Here is a 15,427-nt window from a genome sequence, read left to right on the forward strand (position 1 = left end):
GTCCTCTAAAGGCCTTAATTACTGTTGTTATTCTTTCAACCAGGTACATTTTTTCTTTCTCTCTCTGTCTCTTTCTTTCTCTCTCTCTCTCGCTCGCTCTCTTTCACTGTTGCTGCCGCTCCTTCTTCCTTTCCTTTTCTTTCTCTTCTTTCTTTTCTTTCTTTTTTTGGAGACAGAGTTTCAAGTGTTGCCCAGGCAGGAGTGCAGTGGTGCATTCATAGCTCATTGTAGCGTCCAACTTTGGGGATTAAGGGGTCTTCCTGGCTAATTTTGTTTGTTTGAGATGGAGTCTTCCTCTGTCGCCCAGGCTGGAGTGCAGTGGCGTGATCTTGGCTCACCGCAACCTCCGCTTCTGGGGTTGAAGCGACTCTCCTGCCTCAGTCTCCCAAGTAGCTGGGATTACAGGTGCCTGCTGCCATGCCCAGCTAATTTTTGTATTTTTAGTAGAGACAGGGTTTCACCATGTTGGCCAGGCTGGTCTTGAACTCCTGACATCAAGTGATCTACCCACCTCAGCCTCCCAAAGTGCTGGGATTATTGGTGTGAGCCACAGCGCCCGGCTCTGGCTAATGTTTTAAAATATTTTTAGAGATAGGGGGTCTCAATATATTGCCCAAGCTGATCTGGAACTCCTGGACTCAAGTGATCCTCCTGCCTCAGCCTCCCGGGTAGCTGGGATTACAGGTGTGAGCCACAGTACCTGGCCAAGGGATATTTACTTCTCTGATAGCAAATGTATCTCCTATTGCTCTGTGCTGGTGGCTGACTGAAAGTACATGATGTGTTTCAGTAACGAATCATAGGGTGATGGCAATTAACTCTCCACCTGTAGTTCCAGCCATGCACAACACTATCCTGAAGACATGACAGCTTCAAGAGCAAGGACTAAGTTTTCACGAGGTCTGAACTATATCTTGGCCTCTGTTTGGCTGACGGTAATTACAAATCATATCTCCATTTTGCAGATGCTAAAATGTGAAAAAAATATACACCTTAGAAATGATGAAATAGAGTGGTTGGATTTTGCTCTGTGATGCAGGCTTACAGGCTCTCTTTTTATTTATTTGTTTGTTTGTTTGTTTTTGAGATAGGGTCTTGCTCTCTCACCCAGGCTGGAATGCAGTGGCATGATCATGGCTCACTGTACAAAGATGTACAACTGTCACAATATATTTCCAGAACATTTTCATCACCTCAAAAGGAAACCTCGTGCCTGTCAGCAGTTACTCCTATTTCCCCACTCCCCACTCCAGCTTCTAGCAACCACTATTCTACTTTCTGTCTCTATGGATTTGCCTATTCTAGATGTTTCATATAAACAGAATCATACAATAGCCACATATCATTTTTGATTTAACCTTTTTTTAATTAATAAAAGACTTCTGTTTAAAAACCACTGAATTGTACACTTTATTTTTTTTATTTTTTTGAGACAGAGCCCCACTGTGTCACCCAGGCTGGAGTGCAGTGGCATCGTGATCTTGGCTCACCATAACCTTTGCCTCCTGGGTTCAAGAGATTCTCATGTCTCAACCTCCCAAGTAGCTGGAATTACAGGTGCACGCCACCATGCCCAGCTAATTTTTGTATTTTTAGTAGAGATGGGGTTTTGCCATGTTGGTCAGGCTGGTCTTGAACTCCTGGCCTCGAGCGATCCACCCACGTTGGCCTCCCAAAGTGCTGGGATTACAGGCATGAACCACTGCATCTGGCCTGAATTGTCCACTTTGAAAGGGTGAATTATATGGTACATGAATTGTATCTCAGTTTAAAAAATCTATATGTGGTGGTAGAATCAAATCGTTCTATGAGAGTGCATTTGCAAAGAATAATCAACACTCCTGTTTCCACCTCTGCATTTCTCCTTCCCCAGTAGCAACTATAGTCGCCTCTTAAGGCTAATTCTTTGCATCACATCAAAAGGCAGATGATGTTTGGTTGTTCACTTTTTGTGATATTAAGATTAATCACATGTTCAGGTAAACCATCCATTACAAAGCTCCCCATCAGCCGTTTGTCTAATGATTTTAGCAGTAACTGATGGTCATTGCTCAGAGGTTGTAAAAGGTTTTGGAATCTTGTCATTGTTTATGCATTCATTAGCTGTAATTCTTCTGTAAAAAAGAACTTTGTTTCATCAACTATTAGCTTACTTTGTTACAGTTCATGTGGGAAAGAAAAGATAAATGTTTCATCCTTCCCCTCCTGTCCTTTTTAACTAGTTTTTAGAGAAATGATTTGGTACTGCAGCAACTTCCAAAGTTGATTAATCAGGATCATTGTTCTGTTGTTTTTTTTTTTTTAATATCACTATGAAAACATGTATTTTTAAAATTTGGTGTTTTGTAGTTCTTTGAGATTATTACTCTTTATGATATAGCACTTTTGGAATTTGGTTTAATTTTCACAATATGGTGGGGGTTGTATGTAGGGTGACTATAGAATTTAAATCCAGACCCAGATACTTCTTGAGACTGGAGGGGAAGGAGGCAATAACCAGATAGAACTCCAGGATGGAAGATGTCAACTGGGACTGTTCTGGGCAACCAGGGATGTGTGGTCACCCTAGTGATATGGGGATCGTTAGCAGAAAATTCACTTTCCCCTGACATTTTTACCTTTACTGAGGTATGATACTTTACATATAATAAATTGCACATATTTAAAATGTACCATTTGATGAATTTTGACGTATACATCTGCCCGTGAAATCATCACCACAGTCAAGATAATGAACATACTATTACCTCCAGAAGTTTCTGGCTGCCCCACTATTTTATATCCCTGCTCCCCTAGGGTCCCCAGAAATCCACTGATCTGCTTTCTGTCACTATAGGTTAGTCTGCATTTTCTAGAAGTTTATATAAAGGTAATCATACAGTATGTACTTTTTTTTTTTTTTTTGAGACAGTCTCGCTCTGTTGCCAGGCTGGAGTGCAATGGTGCAATCTCAGTTCACTGCACTCTCCATCTCCCAGGTTCAAGCGATTCTCCTGCCTCAGCCTCCCAAGTAGCTGGGACTACAGATGCACACCAAGCCTGGCTAATTTTTTGTGTGTGTGTGTTTTAGTGGAGACGGGGTTTCACCATGTTGGCCAGGGTGGTCTCTGTCTCCTGACCTCATGATCTGCCCGCCTCGGCCTCCCAAAGTGCTGGGATTACAGGCGTGAGCCACTGTGCCTGGCCAGTATGGACCAGTATGTACTGTTTTTTAAGGGCAGGTGCATTCATTTATTTAGCATTAATATTTTTGATATTCATCCATGTTGATGTCTTTGTCAACAGTTCATTCCTTTATTCACGAATAATGTTCCACTGTATGGATATTTCCATTTACCTGTTTGTAGTCATATAAGTTTCCTGAGTTACTGACTCTTAGAAAAAAGCTGCTGTGAACATTTATGTATATGTCTTTGTATGAACTCATGGTTTTATTTCTCTTGGGTAAATACTAGGAATAGAGTGGCTGGATCATAGGATATACGTTTAATTTTTCCAAAACTGCCAAACTTTTCCAAAGTGGCTGCACCATTTTACATTCCTATCAGCAACGTATGAGGAATCAGATTTTTTCCTGTCTCCTACAACACTTGTTATTATCTGTCCTTTTAATTATAGCCATTGTGAAGTGATATTGCATTGTGATTTTAATTTGTGTTTATGACATGGAGCATCTTTTTATGTGCTTATTGACTGTTTTTGTATTATCTTTGCAGAAATGTCTATTCAGTTCCTTTGCTATTTTTGAATTGGGCTAATTGTCTTTTGTTGTTGAGTTATTCCTTATACATTGTGGATACAGTTCCTTTACCTGGCATATAATTTGAAATATTTTCTGCCATTCTTGGGTTGTCTTTTCACTCTCTTTTTTTTTTTGGCAGTGGTGCCATCTCGGCTCACTGCAACCTCCGCCTCCTGAGTTCAAGTGATTCTCGTGCCTTAGCCTCCTGAGTGGCTGAGATTACAGGCATGTGCCACCACACCCGGCTAATTTTTTTTTTAATAGAGATGGTATTTCACCATGTTGGCCAGGCTGATCTCGAACTCCTGACCTCAAGCGCTCTGCCTGCCTCAGCCTCGCAAAGTACTGGGATTATAGGCGTGAGCCACTGTGCTGTCTTTTCACTTTCGTAATGGTATCCTTTGCTGTGCAAAAGTTTAAAATTTTTTATTAAGTCCAATTTATTTATTTTTGTCACTTATCATAAGAGTATCTTTTGAAGAAAAAAATTTTAAGTCGTGACGAAGTTCATATTATTGATTCTTACACTTTGTGCTTGAGTCTTATTTAAGAAATCTTTGCCAAACACAGTCATTATTACTTTCTAATACGTTTTCTTTAAAGTTTTCTAGTTTTAGTTCTTAGAGTTAGGTCTATGATGTATTCGGGGTTAGTTTTTTTTATGTGAAGTGAGGTAAGAGTCAAGGTTCATTGCTTTGCATATGGCTTTCAGACTTTTCCAGCACCTTATCTGCTGTGGGATTAGAGAGAGAGAGAGAAAAAAAAAACTTTTCTAGCACCATTTGTTGATAATATTATCCTTTCCTTGTTGAATTGATTTGGCACCTGCGTTAGTTTTCCTGTTTCTGCTGGAACAACTTACCACAAGCTTAGTGGTTTACAACAACATAGATTTATTCTTCCAGTTCTGGGGGCCCAACGTCCAAAATCAACTAAAGCAGGTTAAAGTTAAGCTGTTGGTGGGGCTAATTCCTTCTGAGGACTCTGAGAAGAGAATTTGTTTCTTGCTTTTTCCAGCGTCTGGAGCCACCTACATCTTTTGGCTGTGGCCCCGTGCTCCGTTTTCATAGCACATCACTCCAGTCTCTGCTTCTGTCACCACATAATCTTCTCCCTCACTCCAGTGCCTCCGGCTTATAAGAACCCTTGTAATTATGTTGAGTCTACCCAGATAACCCAGGATAACCTCCGCATCTTAAGATCCATCACTTCATGATATCTGTAAATTCTCTTTGGTCCTATATGTGTATTCACAGGTTCCATATTCTCTTTGGTAGGATGTGGGGAGTGAGGCGGCATCATTCAGCCTACTGCAGCACTTTTCTCAAAAATCAGTAGACTTTATATGTGTTTTTTTTCCTGGACTATTTTTTTCCCTTGACCCGTAGGTATATCTTTACATAAATACCACACTGTCTTGATTACTGTGACTTTATAATGTCTTCTTGAAATTGAGTAGTGTAAGTCTTCTTTGTCCATTGTTTTCAAAGTTGTTTCCGCTATTATAGGTCCTTTTTATTTTCATAGGAATTTTTTGAATGAGATTTTCAGTTTCTACAAAAAATCCTGCTGCGGTTTTGATTGAGAGTGTGTTGATTTTATAGATACATTGGGGAGAATTGACATCTTAATAGTATTGAGTTTTCTAGTCCATGACTGTGGTGTATCTCTTCAGTTACTAAGTCATCTTTAATTTTTCTTGGTGATGTTTTGTAATTTTCAGTGCACTGCAGTTACACATCTTTTGTCAGATTTATCACGAATTTCATGTATTTATCATGTATTTCATGTATTTTAATGCGGTTTTAAATTCTATTGTTTTAAAATTTCATGTATTTATGACATATTTCATGTATTTTAATGCGGCTTTCTATTGTTTTAAAATTTCAGTTTCTAATTGTCTATTGCTAGTCTCTTAACAGTACAGTTGATTTTATATATTGATCTTTTATTTCGAAATCTTGATAAGCTTACTTACTAGTTCTAGCAGGCTTTTTGAAGATTTCCTTAGGATTTTGTACATGTATAATCATACATGTACATGTATGATCGTGTTGTCTGTGAATAAAGTTTAATGTTTCCTTTCCAATTTATGTCTTTTGTTTTTTTATCTTGTCTTATCAAACTGGCTAGAAACCCTTAGTCAATGTCGAGTAGAAGGCTGAGAGCAGACATCTTTGCTTTGTCCCAGTCTTGGGGAAATGCCTTCAGTCTTTCAGCTGTGTGGTGTTAGCAATAGGTTTTTCTTCGATGTCCTGTATCAGATTGTAGAAGTTCCCTTCTATTCCTGGTTTTTTGAGAATCTCCTTCCCTCCCTCCCTCCCTTCCTTCCTTCCTTCTTTCCTTCCTTCCTTCCTTTCTTCCTTCCTTCCTTCCTTCCTCCCTCCCTCCCTCCCTTCCTTCTCGTCTTCCTTTTCTTTCTTTTCTTTTTCTCTGTCTTGCTCTGTCACCCAGATTGGAGTGCAGTGGGACGATCATGGCTCACTGTAGCCTCTACCTCCTGGATTTGAGTCATCCTCCCACCTCAGCCTCCCCAGTAGCTGGGACTATAGGTGTGTACTACCACACCCAGCTAATTTTTTATTTTTTGAAGAGATGAGGATCTTACTGTGTTGCCCAGGCAGGTCTCAAACTCCTGGGCTCAAGCAGTCCTCCTGCCTCAGGCTTCCTAGAGTGCTGGGATTATAGGCATGAGCCACCATACCCAGCCTGGGAATCTTTATCATCAGTGGATGTTTGATTTTGTCAAGTGCTTTTTTGGGGGGCACCTAATGAAATTATCTTTTTTTTTTTTTTTTTTTTTTTTTGAGACGGAGTCTCGCTCTGTCACCCAGGCTGGAGTGCAATGGCGCAATCTCGGCTCACTGCAAGCTCCGCCTCCCGGGTTCACGCCATTCTCCTGCCTCAGCCTCTCCGAGTAGCTGGGACTACAGGTGCCCGCCACCATGCCCGGCTAATTTTTTGTATTTTTAGTAGAGACGGGGTTTCACCATGGTCTCGATCTCCTGACCTCGTGATCCGCCCGCCTCGGCCTCCCAAAGTGCTGGGATTACAAGCGTGAGCCACCGCGCCCAGCCGAAATTATCTTTTTTTCAAAAAAACCTGTTAATATGAATTACATTGATTGAATTCAAACTTTTAAACAACCTTGCTTTGCTAGGATAAACTATATTTGGTCATGATGTAATAGCTTTTCATATATTGCTGGTTTTGATTTGCTAAAATTTTGTTAATAATTTTTGAGTTTGTGTTCATGAGGCATGTTTGTCTGTAGTTTTCTTGTAATTTTTTTTCCTCGTTTTGGTATTGGGATAATGGTGGCCTCATGAAATGAATTGGGAGGTGTACTCTCTTCAGTTTTTTGAAAGAATTTCTGTAGAAGTGGTATTGACCCAGTGTCATCTTGCTTGTACTGTTTTCAATGAGAAGCCTGATGTCATTTTTATCTTTATCTCTGTTCCTCTGTACATAATCTTTTTTTTTTTTTTTTTTTTTTTTTCCCAAGACGGAGTCTCACTCTGTCTCCCAGGCTGGAGTGCAGTGGCACGATCTCGGCTCACTGCCACCTCTGCCTCCCAAGTTCAAGCAATTCTCCTGCCTTGGCCTCCTGAGGATCTGGGATCACAGGCACCCACCACCATGCCCAGCTAATTTTTGTATTTTTCGTAGAGATGGGGTTTTGCCATGTTGGCCAGGCTGGTCTCGAACTCCTGACCTCAAGTGATCCGCCCACCTCAGCCTCCCAAAGTGTTGGGATTACAGGCTTGAGCCACCGTGCCCGGTCCACAATCTATCTTTTTTCCTCTGGTTTCTCTTTATCATTGTTTGTTTGTTTGTTTAGAGAAAGGATCTTGCTCTGTCACCCAGGCTGGAGTGCAGTGGTGCAATCACGGCTCACTGCAGCCTTGACCTCCCAGGCTCAAGCGGTCCCCCCACCTCAGCCTCCTGAGCAGCTGCAACTACAGGCGCTTGCCACCACACCTGGGTAATTTTTGTATTTTTTTGTAGAGACAGGGTCTTGCTATGTTTCCCATGCTGGTCTTGAACTCCTGGGCTCAGGCGATCCTCTCACCTTGGCCTCCCAAAGTGTTAGGATTACAAGTATGAGCCACTGCATCCAGCCTATCATTGATTTTAAATAATTCTGGCCAGGTGCAGTGGCTCGTGCCTATAATCCCAAGACTTTTGGAGGCCAAAGCAAGTGGGTCACTTGAGCCCAGGAGTTTAGACCCAGCCTGGACAACATGGCAAAACCCTATCTCTACAAAAAATAGAAAAATTAGCCAGGTGTGGTGGCAAGCACCTGTAGTTACAGCTGCTGAGGAGGCTGAGGTGGGAGGACCGCTTGAGCCTGGGGGGTCAAGGCTGCAGTGAGCTGTGATCACACCACTGTACTCCAGCCTGGGTGACAGAATGAGACTCTGTCTGAAAAAAATGAAAATAAATAAATAATTTTATTACGATGTGTCTTGTAGTTTTCCTTCATGTTTCTTGTACTGTGGTTCTCTGAGCTTCTTGGATCTTTTGATATAATTTTGACTATTATCATTTATTATATTTTCAAAATCCACCCTCCCCTTTATTTTGAGGGCTTCATTTCCACATATTTAGGCCCTGCAGTTTTTCATTTTATATCTTCCTGAGACCGTGCCTTCAAGTTCTCTTTAGCCCCTGAACTACTGTTATTCCCATGTAGGGTGTTTTTTTTTTTTTTTTTTTAAATAAATAATGTCAACAAACCTTTGTAGATTTGGTCTTTTTATATTTTCCTTTTTTTTTTTTTTTTGAGACAGTCTTGCTCTGTCACCAGGCTGGAGTGCAGTGGTGCGATCTCGGCTCACTGCAACCTTTGCCTCCAGGGTTCAAGTGATTCTCCTGCCTCAGTGTCCCGAGTAGCTGGGACTATAGGCATGTGCCACCATGCCCAGCTAATTTTTGTATTTTCAGTAGAGACAGGGTTTCGCCACGTTGGCCAGATGGTCTCGATCTCTTGACCTCATGATCCTCCCGCCTCAGCCTCCCATAAGTGCCGGGATGACAGGCGTGAGCCACTGCGCCCAGCCAGATGTTTTTATATTTTCTATGTCTTTGCTTAACAGGCTCATGCTTTCCTGTACCTCTTGAACACATGGAATATAGTTACGATAAGTGGCTTTAATGTCTCTACCAATATCATCCTATGTCATTTCTGGGTTTGTTTAGACTTTTTGATTTTTATTTTTTAATTTTTTATTTTTTTGAGACAAATTCTCACTCTGTCACTGAGGTTGGAGTGCAGTGGTGTGATCTCAGCTCACTGCAACCTCCACCCCCTGTGTTCAAGTGATTCTCCTGCCTTGGCCTCCCAAGTAGCTGGAATTACTGGTGTGCTCCACCATGCCCAGCTAATTTTTGTATTTTTAGTAGAGACAGGGTTTCACCATGTTGGCCAGGCTGGTCTCAAACTCCTGACCTCAGGTGATCCACCGATCTCAGCCTCACAAAATTCTGGGATTACAGATGTGAGCTACCACAACTGGCTAATTTTTTTTTTCTAGTCATGAGTCATGTTTTTCTGTTTCTTTGCATACCTGGTAATATCTTATTAGATACTAGTAGTATGGAATTTACCTTGTTATATACTGGATATTTTTAATTCTTTTATGTATTTTTGATTTTGTTCTGTGACAGTTACTTGTAGTGTGATGTTCCTGAGCAGGATTTAGCGAACTACTACCTGTGGCCAACTCTGGCCATGCCTATTCACTTGGCTGTGTTTGCTTTTGTGGTATCACTACAGAATAGTTGTGACTGAGAGACTTTATGGCCTGCCAAGCTCAAAATATTTATTATCCTTTACAGAAAGTTTGCTGACTCTACTTTTGAAGACTTGTCTTTAAGCTTTTTCAACAGGACTGAGCAACCTTTTGTGGTTCTAGGCCTAATTTTTCCTCCCTACTGAGGCAGTGTTCTTCTGAGTGCTTGTGTATTGTGAGGCATTTCCACTCTGGTTTCTTGGGAGACAAACCATTCTAGACCCGTGTGTATTTTCCAGTGATGATTCCACCTGCTTCTGGCCAATGGTTCTTTCCCTCACCTTGGGGAGTTTCTGCACATGCACGTGCTGCTCATTACTCAGCCGAAGACTCGAGGGGAATCATCAGCTAGTCTTGGAGCGTTTTCTCTCTCTCTCAGTGTACAGCTTTCTGCTCTCCTGTCCTCCCTGGTTATTCGCCAGTACTCTTCGTGTGAATTCTGGCCGCCTAGCGTCCTGGAGTGCTCAGCTCTGTCTCATCAATTCCTTGCGCTGTGTTTCGGTTCTCCATCCCTGTGCTGCCGGCTGTCCACAGGCAGGAAGCTGGGCAGCTGTACCACTCACCTCTGTTCCCTTCCCTCGGGGTTCACTGTTTTGGGCTGCTAGTTGTCTGATATCTTCAAATTGCTGTTTCATATATTTTGTCTTTTTAAAACTTCTTTTGAAGGCCCATGGTAAATCTGGTCTCTGTTACTCCATCATAGCTGTCTGTGGAAGCTGTCAACATTTTTTTCTTTTAGAGACAGAGCCTCACTCTGTTGCCTAGGCTAGAGTGTGGTAGCATAATCATAGCTCACTGCAGCCTTGAACTCCTGGGTTCAAGTGATCCTCCTGCCTCTGCCTCCTAAGTAGCTGGGACTATAGGCACATACCACCACACCTGGCTAATTTTTAAAGTTTTTTGTAGAGATGGAGTCTCAACTATGTTGCCCAGGCTGGTCTTGAGCTCCTGGCCTCAAGTGATCCTCCTGTCTTGGGCTCCCAAAGCGCTGGGATTTCAGGCGTGAGCCACTGTTCCTGGCCTGTTCCACACTGTTAGTACTTAGTGATGAGAGGTAATAGTAGTAAATTCAGTGTTTCTGTTGCCGAAGAGTGTTTATTGGTTCTTTCACTTGCATTTTATTTCATAGGGCCCTTTCTTCTACTGGCATTCTCACTTTGAATTACTAAGAAGTTTCTTCTAATATCCCTCTATCTCCTTTTTCTTTCTAGTTTTAGATAAAGCTGTCAAAAGAACAGTTATCATAGAAATAGAAATATTTAAATTACCGGCACAATAGCTTATTTCTTGCTACAGCCATTCAGAATATCTGTTCGTCACTGCCTTGGGTGCTTTGAAGTGAAACTGTGCTTAGATATAAAAAGTTTAAAACTCACTTTGATTACATGTTAAGTTCACAGTTTTTACACTGCAGTTCCTGAATTTAGTTCCATCAAAACTGTATGACTAGGTTAGGCGTGATGGCTCATGCCTGTAATCCCAGCACTTTGGGAGGCCGAGGCGGGCAGATCACCTGAGGTCAGGAGTTTGAGACCAGCCTGGCCGACATGGTGAAATCCTATCTCTACTAAAAATAGAAAAATTAGCTGGGTGTGGTGGTGCGTGCCTGTAGTCCCAGCTGCTTGGGAGGCTAAGGCAGGAGAATTGCTTGAACCTGAGAGATGGAGGCTGCAGTGAGCCAAGATTGCACCACTGCATTCTAGCCTGGGTGACTCCGTCTCAAAAAAAAAAAAAAAAAAAAAAGATATGACTTTTCCCAAACTATAAGGATTGTTTAGTGCACTATTTATTTTAACCTGCTTAGTTTTAGACATTTCTGACTCTCCGCAGTCCTCAATCATATTATTTATTTTTCTTTTGTTTTCTTACTCTGATTTCATAGCTGGCATCACATATACAAAACCAGCAGTTTTAAAACATACTGACCATGATTATTTTCTCTCTCTAATAATCTCTAATAAAATTAAAAAAGAAAGAAAAAAGAAATGGTGACTTTGAAATTGGATATAAGGGTGACTTGGAAGAAATCAAATGGGATATTCAGTGTAGTCTTTTTTAAGCCTTTGAATATTGTCTTGCTGTTTTGGAGGTGAGCTTATAACTCCATCAGTACTGCTAAGAACAGAGGAGCTTCGAGAAACATCTTTCTTTTAGGAGGTAATTTTTTCTTGCTAAGTATGTCATAAGAACTTGAAGAATGATCTTAATTTCTCATTTTAAAATGATTGTCAAGTGAGCCGGACTGTTTAACAGATAAAAGTTAGAACATGTGGATTTGTCAGTAAATTTAAACTTGATAGTAGTTGTCATTACTACTAAGTTGTTTGAGTAATATATTATGTTCACATTTTAAATGGATATTGATCTTCATTCAGTGACTAAATTGGAGCGTCTCAATTCTTATGAAACTGCTGATCCTTTTCCTCTTTGTAGGTGTGCAGCGAGACATAAATTCTAGCCAACGTTCCACAGATTTCTTCCTACCTTTCTTCTTTACGCAATATTCTTTAGGAAGTAAGAATACTTTTTGGATACTAAAAATGGCAAAACACGTTGTGTTTACAACAATAAACTTAAAATATATTTCTTTGTGTTTTATTTTGTCTTGAAGGTACTTGAAGTTTATTGAGTTGCCCTTGACTCAGAGAAGGTTTTGTCAAAGATGTCAGCAGTTGCTGTTACCAGATGACTGGGGGCAACATAGTGAGCATCAGGTTCTGGGTGATGTGTCCATCACCCAGTTAAGAAGGCCCAGTCAACTCCTTTATCCACTGGAAAACAAGAAGACAAATGCCCAGTATCTGTTTGCTGATCGGAGCTGTCAGTTCTTGGTAGACTTACTTTCTGCCCTCGGATTCAGAAGAGTACTGTGTGTTGGAACACCAAGGTATGTCATATGATTTTTTAAAGAATTATCTTCTCACCACTATGGAAACTATATGAAGATTTTATTAAGTAGTTATTTACTCTGTGCAAGGTATAGCATGAAGCTTTAGGTGTTTAAAATGTAAAGCACGGTCCCTCTCTTAAGGAGTTTGCAATCTGTATTCCATTTGAGAAAAATCTTCGTGGATTTCTTTCTGATGCATGAGAGAAGATTCTTTCTGATTTAACTGCTAAATTGTTTATAATTTCAGACCTCTCTGTTTCAGGTAAGTTCTGCTCTTAAAAAATATTTGCAAAATTGAAACCTTGATTATACCTGCCAAATTCTCTTCAGTGTTTCACTGAAATATCATAAATACCATAAGAACATTGATGGTTTTGTTGTTTGTTTGCTTATTGTCTATGACATTTGTAATTTCTTATTACATTTGTTTTCACTAATTGCTTTAGGTTGCATGAGCTGATCAAGTTGACAGCGTCAGGTGACAAGAAGTCTAACATTAAAAGCCTTTTATTGGATATTGATTTTCGGTAGGTTTACAAAATACAGTATTTCCTTTCATTGTTTCCTGTTTCTTTTTAATGTTTTTCTGTTTTTAATTGTTTATACTCTGTTACAACTCTTTACTTTACATTTAGAAGTAGTAATTTGTTATGAGGAAACTTTTTAGTCAAATAAATTCAATGTGTAATCTGTATTTCAAACAGGGAGGCAGCTGATTTCTCCTTTTGCTGGTGTGCTTCCTAGATTTTCTCTATGAATGTGTCTAGTTTGTCTTTGGCTTATAATCTAGAGATGAATCTCTATTGAGTGAGGTTTCTTCTCATACATTATGTTCAAAGATAATTCTAAACTGCCTCATACTTAATCAGACTTCCAGCATTTTGTTTCATTAGATCTTTGAAGTGTGAGAACTCAGACATTTCTTTTAGTATATTTTACTGGATGTTGTACATATTGTCTTTCACTGAACATAGCCTGGAGTGAAGGGAGTGCTAAGCAGGGGATAGACATGTCCCAGAGCAGAGGATTAGCCGACAGATAGACTTTGTGAGAGGGTTGGAATTAAATGGCATCTGATGATTTCTGACTTGATGATACAGAGGGAGGAACACATCTTGAATCTCCCCTCTGGTGGTAGTTTTGAAGATACAGACCTTTAACTTATAACATGGATGGTAAATACATTGTCCACTGTGTCTATAATTCTGTAGAAATTACAGAAACTGTAGAAATACTCTTCTCAGTTTCTGTAATTGTTTAATACCAGGAGTTCATGTAGAATTTATAAGACACTATGTTCTTAGTATTTTTAATGTGTTCTTGAAGATATTGAAGGAATCCTTTGTGTTTCCTTTTATTTAGATCTGTTCCTAAAAACAAAGCAGACAGGTTTTTTTTTTTTCTTAGACAGGGTCTCGCTCTGTCACCCAGGCTGGAGTGCATTGGCATGGTCATAGCCCACTGTACCCTCAAACTCCTGGGGTCAAGCAATCCTCTAGCCTCAGTCTCCCTAGTAGCTAGGACTACAGGTTAGCACTACCACACCCAGGTAATTTAAAAAAAAGAAAATTTTGTAGATTTGGGGTCTGGAACTCCTGGCCTCAAGCAGTCCTCCTGCCTTGGCCTCCCAAAGTGTTGGGATTACAGACATGAGCCACCGAGCACCAAACAGATTTTTAAAGTGTAAAATGTCCCTTTAAAAAGTGTAGTTTGGGCCAGGTGCGGTGGCTTATGCTTATAATCCCAGCACTTTGGGAGGCCAAGGCTGGCAGATCACTTGAGGTCAGGAGTGCAAGACCAGCCTAGCCAATATGGTGAAACCCCATCCCTACTAAAAATAAGAAAAATTAGCTGAGCGTGGTGGCTCACGCCTATAATCCCAGCTACTAGGGAGGCTGAGGCAGGAGAATCGCTGGAACCCAGGAGGTGGAGGTTGCAGTGAGCTGAGTTCACGTAACTGCAGTCCAGCCTGGGTGACAGCAGGACTCAGTCTCAGAAAAGCTAATAATCATAAAAGTGTAGCCTGGCCGGGTGCAGTGGCCTATGCCTGTAATCCCAGCACTTTGGGAGGCTGAGGCAGGTGGATCACTTGAGTCTAGGAGTTCAAAACCAGCCTGGGCAACATGGTGAAACCCCATTGCTACTAAAAATACAAAAATTAGCTGGGCATGGTGGTACGTGCCTATAGTCCCAACTACTCCGGAGGCTGAGGTCAGAGGATTGCTTGACCCCAGAAGGTAGAGGTTGTAGTGAGCCAAGATTGCACCACTGCATTCCAGCCTGCACAACAGAATGAGACCCCTGTCTCAAAAAAATAAAATGAAGTGTAGCTTTAATAATTTATTTTACTTTAGATTTCTGAGTCGACTCTAAGTTGTCTGACATACACAAGCACATTACTCAGAAATTACCTATACTGTCTCATTCCTTATGAATAGGTCTGGCCTGGTAACCACTCATCCCTTGTTAACAGGACTAGCACACTTTACTAACATCTGCTTAACATGAGTGATCCTTGACAAATGATGATATAGACTTCTTAAAGATTAACTCGATTTATTTTTAATTGGATATAATTCATTTAATAGTCACCATTTAAAAGTATATATTTCAGTGGTTTTTGTTGTAATCACCGTGTTGTGCAACCATCACCACTAGGTACTTCTAGAACATTTCTATCATACTGAAAAGAAACCTAGAGTTCACTTCCCTTCACAAGCACTTTCTGTCTCTCTTTTCTGGAGTTGCCTGTTCTGCACATTTTATATAAATAGAATCATAAAATCTGTGACCTTTGTGGCTGGCTTCTTTCACTTAGCATCATGTTTTCAAGGCTCACCCATGCATGTAGTGGTACTTCATGCCTCTTATGGCTGGCTGTATGATATTCCATTGTATGGATATGCATGGAGATAGCAACTTCTTTTTTTTAATTCTGTGTTCCTTTCCTAAAGTATTAAATTATTCTAAATGCATTATTTTAAAGGTAGAAGTTTAACT

The 15,427-nt window shown here is 40.6% G+C and overlaps 1 protein-coding gene across 6 annotated transcripts in view; it reads left to right on the plus strand.

Annotated features, from left to right (window-relative positions):
- Window positions 1-15,427, plus strand: part of ZCCHC4 (zinc finger CCHC-type containing 4) — a 56,744-nt gene that overhangs the window by 8,538 nt on the left and 32,779 nt on the right. For all 6 annotated transcript variants that reach the window (XM_055245906.2, XM_063619766.1, XM_055245909.2 and 3 more), the window contains 2 exons: window positions 12,149-12,424; window positions 12,874-12,954. In XM_055245906.2, coding sequence (XP_055101881.1) covers window positions 12,149-12,424; window positions 12,874-12,954 — 357 coding nt within the window. The remainder of the gene's footprint in view (window positions 1-12,148; window positions 12,425-12,873; window positions 12,955-15,427) is intronic.

Source organism: Symphalangus syndactylus, chromosome 16, assembly GCF_028878055.3.
Source record: "Symphalangus syndactylus isolate Jambi chromosome 16, NHGRI_mSymSyn1-v2.1_pri, whole genome shotgun sequence".
NCBI lineage: Eukaryota > Metazoa > Chordata > Mammalia > Primates > Hylobatidae > Symphalangus > Symphalangus syndactylus.